At 36.1% G+C, this 18,002-nt stretch overlaps 2 protein-coding genes across 2 annotated transcripts; both read left to right on the forward strand.

Annotated features, from left to right (window-relative positions):
* Positions 1–1,537: 1,537 nt before the first annotated feature.
* Positions 1,538–3,640, forward strand: LOC143854427 (transcription factor MYB62-like). The gene is made up of 3 exons (XM_077364405.1): positions 1,538–2,087; positions 2,191–2,320; positions 2,824–3,640. Exons 1-3 carry the CDS (start codon positions 1,940–1,942, stop codon positions 3,440–3,442), a joined length of 897 nt encoding a protein of 298 aa, XP_077220520.1. The 5' UTR covers positions 1,538–1,939; the 3' UTR covers positions 3,443–3,640.
* Positions 3,641–12,686: 9,046 nt separating this feature from the next.
* Positions 12,687–15,046, forward strand: BEE3 (BR enhanced expression 3). The gene is made up of 6 exons (XM_077365241.1): positions 12,687–13,104; positions 13,410–13,529; positions 13,642–13,707; positions 13,814–13,882; positions 13,976–14,044; positions 14,797–15,046. Exons 1-6 carry the CDS (start codon positions 12,730–12,732, stop codon positions 14,887–14,889), a joined length of 792 nt encoding a protein of 263 aa, XP_077221356.1. The 5' UTR covers positions 12,687–12,729; the 3' UTR covers positions 14,890–15,046.
* The last annotated feature ends 2,956 nt before the right edge of the window (positions 15,047–18,002 follow it).

Genomic DNA, 18,002 nt, shown 5'->3' on the forward strand with positions numbered 1-18,002 from the left:
CAACTTCTGAAAGCAAGCTATTCACAAAATAGTCTGGACATCCAGTGGAGGGACCTTTTGGCTATGGAAACCGAAAGTGGAAAGTTTTCACAAGTACAGATATTTGCAAAAGTAACAAGGCCTCATCTTTGCCAAAAATCAGGTTTGTACTCAAAATTGATCCTCAAAATTCAAAACAAAGGGCCTCGAACTCAGGTTCTCTTGTTTTTTTTTTTTCCAATTGTTTTTTTTTTCCATCAAAGTTATTGTTAACATTGAGAAGAAGTGACTCGTGCCAAGTTGATGGAGTAAAAAGAGGTAGGGGCAGACCGAAAACAACTTCAATAGAAACAATGAGGAAAGACTTGAGGGCTAGGAACGTAACAGAGAACATGACCTTGGATATGATAAATCGGAAGAAAATGATCAATGTAGACGAACCCAACTAGTGTCAGGAGTAGACTTAGTCAATTTGAGTCAGGTAGATCCTTTCACCTTCATGAAAATTTTCTAAAGGATTCATTAGCCGACCCCAACTAGTTTGAGACAAAGGCTTAGTTGAGTTGAGTTGAGTAAAGTTATTATTAACGTGCAAGAGGCTATTTGTTCGGTTCCATTCTTTGTTCCCAACTCGGTTGCCATATCATTATACTAATAACAAAGATAGGTTCACAAAGAATCAATCACAACTCGTACTCTAATCAAGTTTGTTTTTCCCAATCCTAAACGAACCCAACCTAAGGTGAAATTGGGTTGAACAGTTAGGTTCCGGTTGAGCCCGACCCAAGTTGCACCCCTAATCACTTCACAACACAATTTTTGTTAGGATTGTCATTACACTATTATGCCCCAGAAGGAAAAAAAGAACCTATCTTTGTTACTATGGTCATATCAGCATCATCATCACAATTATTGTAGGCATATAGAACAAGACAGAATTTCTGTGGCTCCCTCTGTGGAGTGGGTATCCCTTTTATACTCAAAACAGTTATTGGAAAAAGCATCAACCCATGAAAGATAGAATTTCGCACCCAAAATGGCACTCCTTCCTTTCTCACAAAACAACCAAAGGCTATCTTCATCGATAATTGCCTATCATATCCTTGCATGCTCATCCACAGAGTCCTCATTTCCACTCTCTGAAACTAAAATCATCCCCCTTTTCAATCCTCAATCATCACCACCCAGCCCTTTCTCTGAATCTGACAACACAAATAATTTTACTCTTTATTTTTACATGTTCACACACCTATTGACAAACAGTGGGAACACTACCCTTGAGTCCGTCTCTTAATTTAGCTGCACTGACTAATTTAAGCATTAAATTGGACGTTTGTTATACTTCTTTGTCCGTCTCTTAATTTGATGGCTATGGAGGAATAGGACTGTATAGGAAATGATATCAGCACAACCATGTTTTAATAATTGCACAAACTCAGCTTGACTTTTCATTTATAATTGGTTTGTGAGAGCTTTTCTGGGAACTGTAATAACCTTTGACAGCTCTTTAAATAATAAAAGACAAGATGGGTTCATGCAATTATCAAAACAAGGTTGTGCTAAGACCACTTTCCTTAAAATATTAGGATGCTTTTGTTAAGTCAAACAAGTTTTACAATAATGTAATCTAGAAGCCTAAGAACATTAATGACCCATTCCCCATAAAACCCGGGTTTCACTTTCATGAATCCACCTTTCCACTCTCTTTAGCCAATTGGGTCTCTGAGATTATCTCAAGAAAATTCAATTTTGATTTTTTAAAGGCCAAAAACTGATGGAATCTGTGCAAACTCCAGTGGATTTACTTTTAGCTACCTAGTCACATTCATACTAATGCTGGGAGGTTTGCAATGTTAGAAGTCCATAAATATTGGCATGTTAGTGTCACTACTTGAACTTCAGGACCCTAAATTCTACATACTTTTTTGGGTTTGGGTGTCTTGAATGTTTTTTAGTGGGAATGTCTGCTCTTACTAAGAGGGAATGCATACAAGATGAAGATAATGAGCTGAGAAAAGGGCCATGGACTCATGAAGAAGATAATATTCTCATTCATTACATTGCTTGTCATGATGAAGGCCATTGGAATCTGTTAGCCAGATGTTCAGGTAAGCTCCAAAGAACCCTCTTGATAAGAGATTTTAATGAGAGGTGTAGGATTTAAGCACATCCATTGTCTCCTCTCATGGGTTCCTTTTATTTTATTGGCAGGATTGAAAAGAACTGGCAAAAGTTGCAGATTGAGATGGCTGAATTACTTGAAGCCAGACGTGAAGCGCGGGAGACTTTCACATGAAGAACAGCTATTGATTCTTGAACTCCATTCCAAATGGGGAAACAGGTAGCTATCCTTAATTCCCTTTCAACATGTAAATACTCCTAGGACTCGTATTAATTTTTTGTTACATTTATTCGTGCCAAGAACGCAAGGAGTCGATAAATGTAACAGAAAAATTAGATAACTTAGAACAATGATCAGTAAAATTAAGCATGGTAGAGCTTTGAAACTCTAAAAATGTCATCACTAATTGAAAACTACTTTTACCCAAGTTTTAATTGTAGTTAATTTTCATTTGATGTTTGTTGTTATTCTAAAAGTAGACATTCGTTTGTTCTCATGTTACTTAAACGAATTACGGGTTAGGGATTAGTCAGTAGTAGTCAAGATGTAAACAATGACACTATAAGAAATTACCAATCATGTTAATCATCTCACAAATTCACGCAAGATCAAAGCATAGATCTTCCATATCACATAATTTGCTAATCTGAGCCTGATTTCATCAGAATCCTACAATTGTTTTTATAATAAGGATGTGAACTTCATTTTCTTTGGGTTTCTAGGTGGTCTAGGATTGCACAGCATTTTCCTGGAAGAACAGATAATGACATAAAGAACTACTGGCGAACGAGAGTTCAGAAACACGCACGGCAACTAAACGTCGATGCAAACAGCTCGAGATTTCGCGATGCAATCCGTTGCATTTGGATGCCAACATTGCTTCAAAAGATGGAATCTTGTTCATCCATTATACCTCTAGAGTCTACCCCAACTCCATCCAACCAAGCCTCTCAGGCATCCTCACCAGAATCACATAGCACAATTGAACAAAACACACTCAACAATTCCCATTGTTTTGAGAATTCCCATTCAGAGGACTGTAGCCTCAGCATATCCTCTGATCCCATGGAATTAAATCAAGTCCTTGAAATTTCAGAATTCTCAACTAGTCCTCATGCCTTTGGCAACATCTTTTATAACCCATCTATAATGGACGACTATACTGAGAGAAACCTTGATATGGAGGCTTTAAACCTAACATCCATTTCTGTACCAGACTTCAACTATCCGTTCCATGATTGCTCCTCCATGACAGAGAGCAATTGGGTTGATGTTGTAGACAGTCTGTGGAACATAGATGAGTTAAGGCATGTTAGTCAGCTACAAGGGGCCAAAGTATGAAGCTTGGTGTGTGATATCTCCCTATCAACATGCTGAGATTGATCTCTATTGGAATGCAATTCATTTGTGAGAATTTCATTGAATTTTCAGTGTGCAAGTTGGAGGTATTGTAAGTTGAATCATGGACTTCTCTCCTTTTTTTCTTTCTCTTATGGGTGCATTTTCAAGTGTTGGAAAAGGTAGTAGTATCTTGAAGAATTTGTGGGTAAATGAGTACAATTACTTACTGGTCAGAGGGTTCTAATGCTAACTAAGAAGGTCTTGTGTTCTCTTGGGACGGGAGTAGAACTCACCCTCAAAAGCTAGCTATTAAGGGGAGGGTGCCCAAGTCCTTAATAAGGACATCCAGATCCATTCACTTTTTCGATGTGGTATCTTTGCTTTCACGTGGGACGCCAACAATCTTCCCCTCCACTTGGAAGCAACGTGAACAATCTCGCCCCTCCACGGGGGAGCAACATGGGAACTATGAGATCTTCCCCGAGGGATTTTCTCTGTCTTGGAGGGTACACCGAGGTAACCGAGATCTTCTCTGAGGGATTTTTTTTTTCCCATCCCGGGAGCATCCACTTGTTGGGACCGGGGTAGAACTCACCCTTAAAAGCTATCCGTTAAGGGGAGAGTGCCCAAGTCCTTATAAGTACACCCACATCCTATCACTTTTCCTACGTGGGATTTTTGCTTGAGTGGAACCCCCAACAAATTCAACTGCCTCTGGATTTCTTTATGAACAGACCCCTCATCTATAGATGACATCACTAGCATGACAAAGAAATACAGTTTGATGGATGAAAAAATTTCTGTAGAATAAAAAATAATAATCCATATGATGACTTCATCAACCCTAAAAATTTGAAAATTTTGCCACAAAATCTCATGGGTCTCTCAAACCCTTCCTAAAGTCCTCTTCAAAGTTCAATGGAAAGAGGCCTCAAATGGCATTTTTAAAACTTCACCGCAAAGATATCATATTTGAAAGACTTTAAACATGGTCGCTATCAAGAACCTTATCCTCGAAAATGGCACATCACCACGTGACTTAAAGGCTAAGCTATCTCTTAGGCTTGAAGATTGAACTCACCCAGCTTTCAGTCAAATCTCCCTTTCCTTGTCACACGGACCTGTGCAAGGGACTAAACTCTTGCAAGCCTTGTCCTCCAAAAGACTCTGTGGCCTCTTCCCAGTCCTTAATAATGGCACAAACCCAGGTTGTTTTTCCTTTTTAATTGGCTTGTGAGTTGTGAGCATGGTTTTAAATTTCGTCCGAAATCTGAAATTTCGGATTTCGATGAGACCGAAACCGAAATTTGCCGAAATTCCAGATTTCGCGAAGTACCAAATTTCGAGAATTTCGGCCGAAATTTCGAGAAAATGTATATTAAAAAAAAAAAAAGGTTACAAAATTTCGGCCAAAATTTTGAAATTAATTAAATAATTTTTTTTAAACTGTTACCAAATTTTGGACCGAAATGGGTACCGGAACCGAAATTTAAAACCTTGGTTGTGACTTGTGAGCAAGGTTTTAAATTTCGGTTTCGGGATGCATTTCGAATCCCAACGAAACCAAAATTTCGGTCAAAATCACATACACCGATTAAAACAAATATTATATTCAGTATTTAATTTCGGTTGAAATTTTGGGAAGTGTGGTATTTAAAAAAAAAACACTTCGACTTTTAGTGCGAAATTTCAGGAAAAGTGCGATATTTTTGGGGACAAAAAAACTAAATCCATGGCATCCCATATTCGGTATCTTTATCGTCTCACATTTGGGTCCAAATTGGAGGGGTAGTTTTGTCATTGTAAGGAAACTAAAAGCCAGAAAAACAGGAAAAGATTACCAACGTGTGATAGCCAAAACTGGAATTTCAAGAGTATTATTTAACGGAAGAAATTATGGTGAAGTCCCTAAAATTTCGGCCGAAATTTACGGGGAAATGAAATTTCGAACGAAATTTTATACCGTTTCGTGTATACCCTGTTTCGAAATTTAAAACCATGGTTGTGAGAGCTGTTGGGAAACTGTAATAACCTTTGACAGCTCTTTAAATACTAAAAGACAAGATGAGTTAGTGAAAATATCAAAACATGGTTGTGCTGATATCACTTCCTCCTTTTTTTTTTATTTAAAAAAAATCATAAATTTTGTCAGCTTATCCGCCCTAATATAGTGGGTTGGAAGCAAAGTTTTAAATTTCATCCGAAATTGGCGAAACGTACCAAATTTCAGCCGAAATTTCGGTCATTTCACCCTAAAAAATCCACGTTTCGTGCGTCTTTACCGAATTTAGGCCAAAATTTCAGGATTTCGGCTGCAATTTCGGTTTCGGCTGGGTCCGAAATTACCTCCGAAACCGAAATTTAAAACCTTGGTTGGAGAGGGAGATGAGGTATGCCCAACTTAGGGTTTTTTGTTATTTTAAAAAATAAAAGATTTTTTTTTTGTTATTTTAAAAAGCAAAGAAGTGGAATGGCTGAAAAGGAAGGTGATCTAAGCCATTCATGGAGTAGACCTCACCTTAGATGTTTCGATGCTAAAAAATTCCATATGATTTGAGTGATCCTAAGTAACTTATCATGATTCAAAATGATTAAAATGAATATACATGGTCCAGATTCAATGATGAGTAAGACATGGTTAAAATGATTTAATTTTGGGTCCGCAGGAATCTAAGGTGGAACCTACGATGCGAATGGTTCACCTCAATCAAGGCATGCCCCATGACAGGGATAGGAGGCATGGTAATACAATGCATCCACGAAGAATTGGAGCATTCCTTGTATATATAGCTTCCTCTAATGTTCATTCCCCATTAACGGATGGTTTAGCCACCAACATATGAAAGCAATACTCTAATCACTGGGTTTAATAGGATATCTGTCTTCATAAAGTAATAAATGGGACCCACAATTTCATGCTTTGAGTCACCGACAACCTATTACCATATGAAATTAAAATACAAAAAAAAAATACGTGTTATTGCATAAATCTGTATGTTGTCTCTCTTTTTAATTTGATTCATGTAAAAATTGTTCCTCATAAGTTAGGAGAAGGGGTGCCTCCTCACAAATGGATTCACAGTGAATAAGCTAGGTGACTGTTTACCAAAAATGCACGGCTATGCAAAGTTCTTACATTATCATTCATCAGTGTTACTATTCCACCATCTGTATTGTTAGTAAACCCCTAGTTGTAAATTCCATCTTGCGTATTTCTCCGGTCTTTTCCTTGGGTCCTTCACTGTTACAAGGCTTGTATCCTCTCTTTTTTCTTCTCTTTCCCATGTCTCTGTCTTTTCTTTTCCTTTTTTCTGGAAGATGGGTCCCCAAACAAGACGGATATGGGGTTGGAGAGATCAAAACTACCGTGTATAAAGGAAAATTTTGATTCATTTCCAATCCCGAAGTGACTGCTCGGACTAGGTATGCTTATTAGTGAAGCTCTCCCTCTATATTTAGAGGTGGGAAATAACTAAAACCAATTCCCTAAATTAAGCTGGAGGGTGTGGACCCACCGACCTCTCTCTCTCTCTCTCTCTCTCTCTCTGTGGAGAGGAAATAAAAAAGGGAAGTGATATTTACGCTCCTTTTGATTACTAGGGACACCCAGCAACATTAGTGTATCAATGACTAAAGGGAGGCTAATGTACTTGACGTCAGAAGAATCTAGTGGGTTTGATTGCCATGTACACTGGTGTTGGGTGTCCCTCGTGATTAAAAGGGGTGTAAATATCACTTCCCATAAAAAAAAAAGGCTTGAAGTTTCATTTTGGGCAACGACTGTAATTCCTCTTCAAAATTTAACCAACCCATAATCCATATTTTTAAATGGATGAAATTAATTTATTAATAAGGCTCTGTTCACTTGTGTTCTCTGGAAAGCAAATCCCTGGAAAACAACCTCTTTTTTCCTTGACAAGACCTTGACAAGATAGAATTCTGGTGTTCACTTGCTTTCCAGGGAAAATAGAATTACACATGTGAAATTTCTGCAATAAGTTAAAAAATGACATGGAAAAACCCATTTTCCCCTCTTTAGGGATTTCATTTCCAACCAAAAACACACAGATTTCGTTTCCCTGAAAAACTAGTGCAAAAAGAAGGACAAGCAGTTTCCCAGGAAACTTTTTCCTTCGCAAGTGAACAGTTCAGAAACAGTTCAGGGAAACCTTTTCCTGCATAGATTCCCTGGATTTCTTTTCCTAATGCCACGTCAGATTCCTGGAAAACATTTTCTTTTCCTTTCCCAGGAAAACAAGTGAATAGAGCCTAAGGGAAAGCCATGACCAAGACGGTCATGGAAAGAAAGGAAGAAATACAAGATGACAGGTGAGAAGCCCTTGTCGCAGAGGGGGGGGGGTAAAAATCTCAATTGATGCTAGACACCCCTTCGCGAGCCAGATGTTCTTCATCTCCATTTGCCAACCTCCTGGCTTAGTGGAAGCGATTATCTGCACCAACCCATAATCCATTGGTGCACATTCTATGGAAAATTGAAAGAAAACAACCAAAAATGTCAACTTTTCTTTTATTTTTTGTGCAGCTCACCTGCTAAGGGCGCTCTCATTGGACCATATCATCAAGGTGCATTTATAATGGCACAGAAAAATATAAAATTAAATGATCAATAAATGCACTTTTGTGAGAGTCCAACAAGGGAGCCCTTGTAGCTGGTTTTTTTTTTGGAAGGGTGCCCTTTAGTTTACCATTCCTCTTTGGTAATTAAAATGTATCTTTTCATGTTAGTTATTTGGCTGCCTAGTTGGCAACACCAGTTGCATTTTCCACCTCTCCACTCCATAGCGGAAAATGCAACTTCACATGGAAAATGCACCTAATGCTCTCCCTTTTGATAATGACACCCATAGAAAGCTACTAATTTTGATAAAAACACCCACCTAATGCTCTACGTTTTGATAACAAAGGTGCCCACTTCGTAAACATGCTTTGATAATTAATGACACCCATAGAAAGCTACTAATTTTGGTAATAACATCCACCTAATGCTCTAAACTGATAACAACCGTGTCCACTTCATAAACATGCTTTGATAATTAATGACACCCATAGAAAGCTACTAATTTTGATAATAACACCCACCTAATGCTCTACGCTTTGATAACAACGCCCACTTCATAAACATGCTTTGATAATTAGTGACATCCTTGCTTAATTTATTTTACTTCACTTTTTTCAGCCAAGGATGGTGACCAAACCCCCAACTTTGGGTCCATCAACTTCTTCCCCACCTCACTTCACCTCACTTCACTTCACTCCACTCCACTCTATCGATGATAACGAGACCAACGAGACATAGATGACAAGATGTAAGTATTCTCAAGTAAAAAGAATTTAAACTGTAGTGTTTTTCTTGGGTGACATGAGAAAAGGTGGTTTTTTCTCTTTTGGTAATAGTTAGGAAAACAACACTGAGCAGATATGGGTTCAGATAATTTATACAAATTTTTTTGTGTATGTGTCTGTAGTCATACTAAATGGCGCACCGCCTCTACTTAATGTAATTTGATGAAGTCAATTAAATGTGATCACTTGTATAAGAGTCTTACCCAAGTCACAATCGCAAATTCTTGGCCATGCTTCTTTGCCACCCATTGATGCACAAAAATGAACTTAGTTTCTGTAGTTAAAAAAAGCTTTTTAACTATTCAACCCTTCTTCCCTTTTCAATCAGTTTTGTATGGCTATGGGCTCTTCAATTGAATTCACCTACTAAGTTTAGATATTTGGCCTCAAAAAATCTACATTCAAAATCAATTTATGGAGTCAATTAATTTCTTCCCTATTTATGTTATTCAGCATTTATCATGTGATTTCCCTAACTTTATCTCCAAGATCTTCAAAGGGTCAATTGTCCAAAGAAGGTAAGCCTTGATGAGGGCTTAACTTAGGTCAGGTTTGGCACCATGATTTTTTCTTTCTATGGAATACTAGTGTATCCAATGATGAGGGAGGGTGGGGGAGGGAGAGACCCAAGAGGGACTGAGTGAAGGGAGGGTGAGAAAAGTCTGAAGAACAAGGGAAAAAATTCCATTAAAAATACAATTTATTTTGGGAAATGATTTCTGCACTCCAATGTCTTGATAAACATGCACTCTAACTTTTGTCGTGTAGTATTTAAAGGGATGCCAGAGGAATATTACGGTTCTCAAAAAGCTCTTAAAGCCCTTAAACACTACAAGAAAAACATGTGGAGCGCATGTTTATCAAAACGTTGGATCATTTCACTTTATTTTTCCATTGTTTTTTAGTCATTTCTCACCCTCTCCTCTCATGTCCTAAAAGAATATTACTAGCGTTTATGGAGTTAGATTCTGAAAACTAGAAAGATCAAAATATGGAAATGAATCCAATGGAGAAACTTTTGCATCAATGAGAGTAAATATTCTTCAATGAATGACACCAAATTCTCTTATGTAATTGTCAAACCAAAATCCATGGAGTTTTAAATGTGGGTGGAAACTTCAAATGAGAAGTAAAACCTAGGTTTTAATACCCATCTAAAGAAATCACCACCTCCTTTTTTTAGGATTGGATAATGACCCAAAGATCTTAGCTCTTTTAGAAAACATAGTTATGACTTATGAGAATATGAACAAGTATCTCACTTCCACGCTCTCATTCTTCCTTTGTGGGCAATATCCAATCTTTGAATTTTTTATGCAAGACCCATAACTCCTTTCTTTCAACTTCTAAGGGAAAATGAATCTTTTCAATCTCTAGGGTAAGAATACAATGTGGCGTGGGCTTTTTTATTGCCTGCCTTCAAAGTGGACAGGTTAGGTTGTCAGTGAAGACTACAGTGGCAAAAAAAAAAATTCATGATTTTATTGGTAACATCATTATAAATGGATTTATTTGCTATGTAATGTTTATTAATTTATCAATAGTGTATAATATTTTACGAAGTGACCGTGTTTCTTTCGTGAGGTATATGTCGGGGAATATGATGGAAAAATAGATTGGAATTTCTGATATATTATCTATCACACATCTAATAACAATAAACCAAAACAATAAATATATGAAGGGATTTGCTAGGGACCATCACATAAGGCATTTCGCGGACTTTGTGTTGCATGAGAGAGCCGCAACATAGGATGAATTAAATGAATACGACAAAATCCGTTGCTATGTGGCTACTCTCTCATGCAAAAGCAGGTCAGCGAAATGCAATCTGTTATGGTCCCTAGCAAATCCCCTATCAGAAAAAATGTTTAGAACAATCTGTGATTGGATCGAGATACAGATTGTTTAGAACAATCATGCAAGAGAAGAAACGGACCAGCCGTCATTTTTGACTCCTCGCCCTTCTTTCCGACAGCAAGAGAGTAGCAAATCCTCCCATATTTTCAGGTTTTAGAAAACTCAGGTTGCAGGATGGATTTTTAAAATCTGAGTTTCTCACTTAAAATCCAAGAAACGCTGTCAGGACAGCATACATACAAATGCTTGATCATGAACCCTCTTTTACACTGTTTTCAAACTAAAAACCTGGATTCTAAAATCCGCGTATCCAAACGGCCCCTTAATGTTTTCCCTTTCCTAACTCCCTTAAAAAATAGGAAAAATCAAATTTTCTTAATTTCCTTTAAAAGTAGGAAGACTCAAATTAAACTAAAATATTATTAAAAAGTTTTAAATCAAAACTAAGAGGAACGACTGCTTTAGCTTGAATCTTTGGCCATTTCTAATGTTTTGTCAGTTGAGTGACTGATCCATCGATGTAACCGAGTAAATCCGCTCTAATTGGATCGATTCAGATTGATCTCTCTAGAGGAGGCAGTTTGAACCGTTTAACTTAATTACTTAACAGAGACGAGATTTACAGTATCTATCTGTCTTACAGGTAGAGGAGACGCCGTAGTGTGAATGATAGGAGCCATGCAAAGAGTCAAATTGCTCTGATACAATGAAAGATCACTAAGTTTTGGTAAGAATGACATATGTTTAGCATATATGATAGTAATTGGGTTTACAAAAAAATATTAGAAAATGTCAACACTGGTCTGAAAAATCACCTCCAATTAGTGAAAATCAAGATGAAATGTCTGATTTGATGGTTGAATCATCTGAACCACTTGAACCGATGGTTGGTTCTCTGCAAACCGGGTCGTTCATTTACCTAAATAAACAACTCAAAAGGCCAAATATCTGAATATAGAAAACCAAATCTACATGTCACTTCTAATCAGTGCTTGGGATATTAAAACACTTGAAAATTTAATTAACTAACTTATATTTTGTATCTTTTCAAAGCTTGATAGATAGTAAAACCTAAAACAAGTAGAAACTCTTATCTCCTCTAAGCACCCAACTAGCTAGAATATAACTTGGAAGAAGAATTAAAACTCTAAAATAAAGGAATAACTTTTGAGGGGAAGGGCGCCCTTGCAAAAACTATCTACAAAGGCTCCCCCAATGGGCCATTCCACCAAATTGTAGCACATTAAAATTGTAAAATTAAAGGAATAATAAATCCACTCTGATGAGATGGTCCAGTGGGGGTACCCCTGTAGCTGGTTTTTTTTTTTTTTTTTTTTTTTCTGCAAGGGCGCCCTTCAGTTTACCATTACTCCAAACTTTTACATCGTTTCACCTCATGTCTCCTTCCCTTTTTTTGGGCAGCTGTTATATGGATGGGGAAAAAAAATCATTTTCATACATTTCTTTGAACATTCCATATTTCCATACTACAAATATTTCATTAAACATATAGTAAAATGGGCTTAAACAAATGTGACCCCCATTTTTCCACTGCATAAAATTTGTTTTACGCTCATTTTATTTACGAACGAAAAAGAGAGTAAACTCACCAATAAGTTAAGGAAAAATGATATTTCCCCCCCTTTTGTTTGTCTTTTTCTTAATTAATTACATTTCCTCTCCTTTTGCTTCTCTTTTCCTCAAGATGTAGCAATTTTAAGGAAAAGACAAACAAAAGGGGTGGAAAATATGATTTTCTTAATCAATATAAGTTTTTATGTTTAGCTAACTCCAAAAACTACTTGTCCGGGTCTCTTTGTGGACATATTTGAAGATGGGCCCGCAAAGGGTTAGGACAAAAGCACGGGAATGGAACTGCCACGTGGCTGTTTTTACTGTTTTGGAATACACACACATACACCATACCCTCCGTGTATATCATTTTTAAAAAAACTAAACACTCCCTCATAAATGTTTCTCACCCTTACTTTATTTAAACACCCTTGTGGGTTTTCTTTGCTAGATTAGAATTGTACACTCTTCAAGCTGTGGAATTCAAATTCATGGCTTCCTTCTCAGAAGATTTGCTGAGCTTCAAACCATCCCTTCCTTTTCTCGAGATGGATTCAAACATGGAATTAATAAACCAATTTTCAGACCTCAATGCCAGTTTCATAGAGAACCCCACATTAAGTATACAGAGCATTATGGGATTTTCCAGTGACAATTTCTTTTCTCAGGAAAATGAATTTCCTAGCGATAATCTTTTGGGTTTTTTCTCTGCGTTAGATCATCGATCCACGGCTTCTGTTGGAGATGTGAATCAAGCCAATAAGAGGCAGAAGGTGGTGGCATTATCAGAAAGTAGCTCTGGGAATTCTACCACTCCAGTGTCTGAATCTGCACCAAGAGTAGAAGAGAAGATTAAAAGAAAACATGTATGGTTTATGATATGCTCTGTTCTTTAGTATGTTTTTTTTTTTGGGAAATGATATCAACACAACCATGTTTTAACAATTGCACTAACTCATCTGGTCTTTTATTATTTAAAGATCTGTCAAAGGTTATTACAGTTCCCAAAAAGATATCACAAACCAATTCCAAAAGAAAAGACAAGATGAGTTTGTGCAATTATTACAACATGGATGTGCTGATATCATTTTTTTTGTGGGTTTTTCGAATTTAATTGGCCTCTGTTTTAAAGGGATTGAATTGATGGGCATTTTCATTGTGTGTTATTCAGAGCTTAGGGAAGGGAAAGAGAGGGAAAAGTAATGAGAAACAAGTTGAGAAACCAAAGGAGGTGATTCATGTCAGAGCTAGAAGAGGCCAAGCTACTGATAGCCACAGCCTAGCTGAAAGGGTATTGTAGTAAATTTCACCTAAATCTGCTTAAAATATAAAATATATTTTATAAAATGAAGAAAAACTCTCAAGAACATGTTATTGAACTCTATTGTTTTTATGTGGCTCAGGTCAGAAGAGAGAAAATTAATGAAAGAATGAGGTGTTTGCAAGACCTTGTTCCTGGATGCTATAAGGTAAGGATTAGAAAATTTAGAATTTTATGATATTTATGTCTATTTTTAAAATTTTTATTTATTTATTTACTTGTATTTTCACTCATCGGTCGCTATTGAATTGTAGACAATGGGAATGGCAGTAATGCTAGATGAGATAATTAATTACGTCAAGTCGTTGCAGAATCAAGTCGAGGTGAGTCTAGCCCAAGATCGCATTGTTCTTGAAGATTCAAAAATCATTAAAATTAAAATTAAATTCTAACATTTTATATTTTTGTTTTCATAGTTTCTTTCTATGAAGCTCACAGCAGCTAGTTCATTCTATGACTTCAGCTTGGATATGGGAATACCACAGGTAATCTTATATTCTGTGCCGCGGACTCAATCATCAGATGACATTATTTTTTTATGAATAAATTTGCCTTCCTTATACATCAATCACCTTTAAAACTAAAAAAATAAAGTTTAAAAATATGCTGGCGTTTTATGTAACTGCAAAAATAGTGTTAAAGTAATTTCCCAATAAATTGGTTCCTGTATGTGGGACCCAAACATTTAAACGAATGGGAGGTGTTATAACCACTTAAGCACACCAACATTTTTCATATATATATATATATATATATATATATATATATATATATATATATATATATATATATATATATATATATAAAGAGAGAGAGAGATGATATTTCCACCCGCTTTCCAACTTTTCCGCCCTTTCTTGTTTGTATTTTCCTAAAAAATGCTGCATTTTCACCTCCTTTTGTTTGTCTTTTTTTTTCATTTTCAGGAAAAGAAAATAAAAGGAAGTGAAAATACTGAGAAAAGGGGTGAAAATATCATTTCCCATACATATATGTATGTGTTTATAAATGTATAGGAAAATATCATTTCCCACACATACAATATATAGGAAAATTATATCAGTGCCCCTTGTTTTGAAAAGGGGACTCCTCACTTTATTACACACTTCTATATTTGTTTGGTGATAAGCCTTTTGGATAATTATAAGCACTTATATTAAAAAAGGGAGTGTGATTATGAATTATATATACATGTATGTGTGTAAGTGAATGACAGTGGATATGTTTTATGTTGCAGGGGACAAATGCATATGAAGTGCAAGAGATGGAAAGGGTGGTGAGAGAAGGATATGGAGGTGTCTCAAGCTTCCACTCGACATTTCCCCTTTGACTCTACTTTTGGCCCTTACTCTCACATCCAAAACCAATATTAATTTGTCTCCCTCATGCCTTACATTGCATACACCAAATATGTATTACCCCACACACGTGTGGGTCTCTAACTTACTTATAAATAAAACCCTTTCATTGTATTTCCCCTTTGTCTTCATCTCTATATTGGATGCCTTGCCTTCTTAATGTGAATGGTTCAATCTTTGTTTCCCTTAAATCTATAAGAATGTAGGATAGGAGGGATGTGGGCATGAAAAGTGATTGGATTAGAGAATAAAGGAGCTGATTAGGAAATTAATCATATATAGCTGAGGCTACCATAACATCAGTAGTCTATTTAAGGGTATTTCCATCGCTTTTGTTTGTGTTTTCCTAAAATTTGATGCATTTCTACATGCTTTTCTTAGAAATTATATAATTTTCAGTAAAAGACAAACTAAAGGAGGGGGAAGGAGTGGAAGTATCAATAGTATTATTAGTTGTTGAGTTTGAGGGACATTTTTGGTACAAAATGTAAAGATATATTTCACTGTTGATTTTGATGAATTTCAAGATGTTCTCTCAATCTTAGTCATGATGTTCAATTGCAAAAAATGGATAGGAGACAAAGGAAAGAGTCCCAAAAAGAAAGAAAAAGGACCCATATATCAAATAATATGATATGCTTCGAGATCTATATAATGTACTACAGGGAGTCTAGTCACTTTCACACCCTGCACATTTTTCCAAGATGCTTTGGCCTATGTTGGAATAAAAACTAAGAAAGAAAGGGAAAAAAAAAAGAAAGAGCTCTAGTAAGGCCCTGTTTGGACTGCAGGAATTTTCTTGGAAAAGTTAGTAAAGGAAAAATATTTCTAAAATTTAATTTAACCCTTAAATAGAGGCACTTTTCCAATTTTTTAACATTTTTAGTATATGAATTGATAATGGGCTAAAATATAATTACTTCTATTATACTACAAAACAGCATGTGTGAACAGTATGAGTTCAATAGATGAATCCATTAAATGAACAGTTGGAAATAATCCTCTAGAGAAAGATTAAAAATGCAAAGATTAATGGCTTTTTTTGTGCCTTCTATAATTAAATTATTTGCATAAAATCTTATATGCAACTAATGGTTCTAATATTTTTATATCTATATTAGTTAAATGTCTTTTTTCCAGTATATTAAATAAAGAAAGATGATACAATAGCAGGAACAAGACCACTTCCCTATCCTTAGAACAGTGTCTAACAAAAAGGGCAGAACAACTAGGATCATGATACCCTTGAAGACATTCAAAACAGGCAAGAGAATAGAAATCATTAGAGCTAGATTTGTACAGTTGGTGGGGCTTGGGAGACACGTGATCCCTAGAGCAGGAACCAATACTCAGGTGAAGCCATGTTTACTTAGTTAAATGTCTTCCAGAGTGGCCTTTATAAACTTAAGATAACCTTATTTGCAAATAAATACCAATTTTGATGGTGTTTAAAGAGATCCTAATTTGTCTAAAATATGGTTTGATTTGTAATGAAATTTTAATCCTTAATATGTGAATTTATTAGAGAGATCTCACTATGAGATTATATATTAATGATCTTGATTAGATGAATGGTATTGCCCCACTAGTTTGGTACTTGCCACCACGTCTCTTATTTATAAATTTTTCATTGGTTAGTACAATTCACACACACGGTAAGCTGTAATTAACAACCAATAAAAAAATTTACACAATAGAAGGGTAGAAAATACCAAAACGTATGGATGGTAAACAAAGGGGATGATTATTTAGTATTTTCTTTGAACCATTGAATTCTTAATTTCAAATTGACACAGTATGTCTAAAATACCCTTAAAAAATCTATATGGGACTATTTAAGTTGATCCCATTTCCACCATTGCTTATGATGCCAGTGATAAGTACATACAACTGAATAGTTGGTAAATGCACTATTCAGTAGACCAATGGTTCATATTAACTAAACATTCCCTTTGATTGGACTTGTTCCCCAGTATATACTGTTGGCAAACAAAAGGGGTGATTATTGGACTATTTTCAGTGAACCATTGAAGTCTAAATCTCAAAGAGACACAATATGTCTAAAATACCCTTAAAACTCTATATGGGACTATTTGAGTGGACTCCATTTTCACCATTGCTTGTGATGGCAGTGATAGCTGCTGATAAGCAGTAAGCATATACACTGAATAGTTGTTTTTTTTTTTTTTTTGAAATGGTAATGATTTGGTAATGAAACACCGAATAGTTAGTACATGCACTATACAGTAAATCAATGTTGCAGGTTAACTAATCATTTCCTTTTAATTGGACTTGCTCCCCAGTATATCTGATGAAATTAAGGATTCCTTTTCTGTGGCCTCAATGGCTTTGCTTCTATTTTTTTTTTCTAATTTTCTATTGGGCCGTGATAAATTCGCAACCCCTGAAAAAGCGTTAAAGTCTGCCACATAGTTCACGTTTAAAGGGGAGCGAATTATCTGGGGAGTGTTAAAGTATAAAAGATAAATAACGTCTTCTTCCAACAATTTTAGCTTCTGGAGAAGTTGTTAAGTTAACATTATCCTACATGGAGGCGCGAATTTATCAACACCCTTTCTAAATTTGGGAATTTACTGTATAATTCAGCGGCCTAGGGATTTACCGGTGAACGACACTTGGCAGAGCGGCGCACACAATTTTATGCCATGGATCTCTGTGATGTAGCCAATTCAGCTTTTGAATGATGAGAACTAGGAAGTTTGGTAATGATTTTTGGGGATGAAAAGGAAATGACAGGTACATTGCATCCATAGATTTGGGATGGAGAAAAATAAATGGTGGGCTTCCTTTGGAGGAAGACAGCTTCAATGGGCCACACCATTGTCCACTAGAAGGTGGATGATGTGGGTTCAAATGATAGAGCCTACGAACCTTTACATCACCTTTCAAAACCCTTTTCCTTTGACCCCTTTTTGACCAGATTTTTTTTTCCCATTAGCTAAAATGCATGCACAAGGAGGAACCCATGGCCCACAATAACTAAATGGATATGTCATTTGCCCAATTTCAATCACTCCCTTTGTAGATTCTGTTTGTTGAGTGAAGTTGGTAGAACAACTACTGT

This window comes from Tasmannia lanceolata, unplaced genomic scaffold, assembly GCF_043159265.1.
Source record: "Tasmannia lanceolata isolate RefF3 unplaced genomic scaffold, GAP_Taslan_0.1 ptg000020l, whole genome shotgun sequence".
Taxonomy (NCBI): domain Eukaryota; kingdom Viridiplantae; phylum Streptophyta; class Magnoliopsida; order Canellales; family Winteraceae; genus Tasmannia; species Tasmannia lanceolata.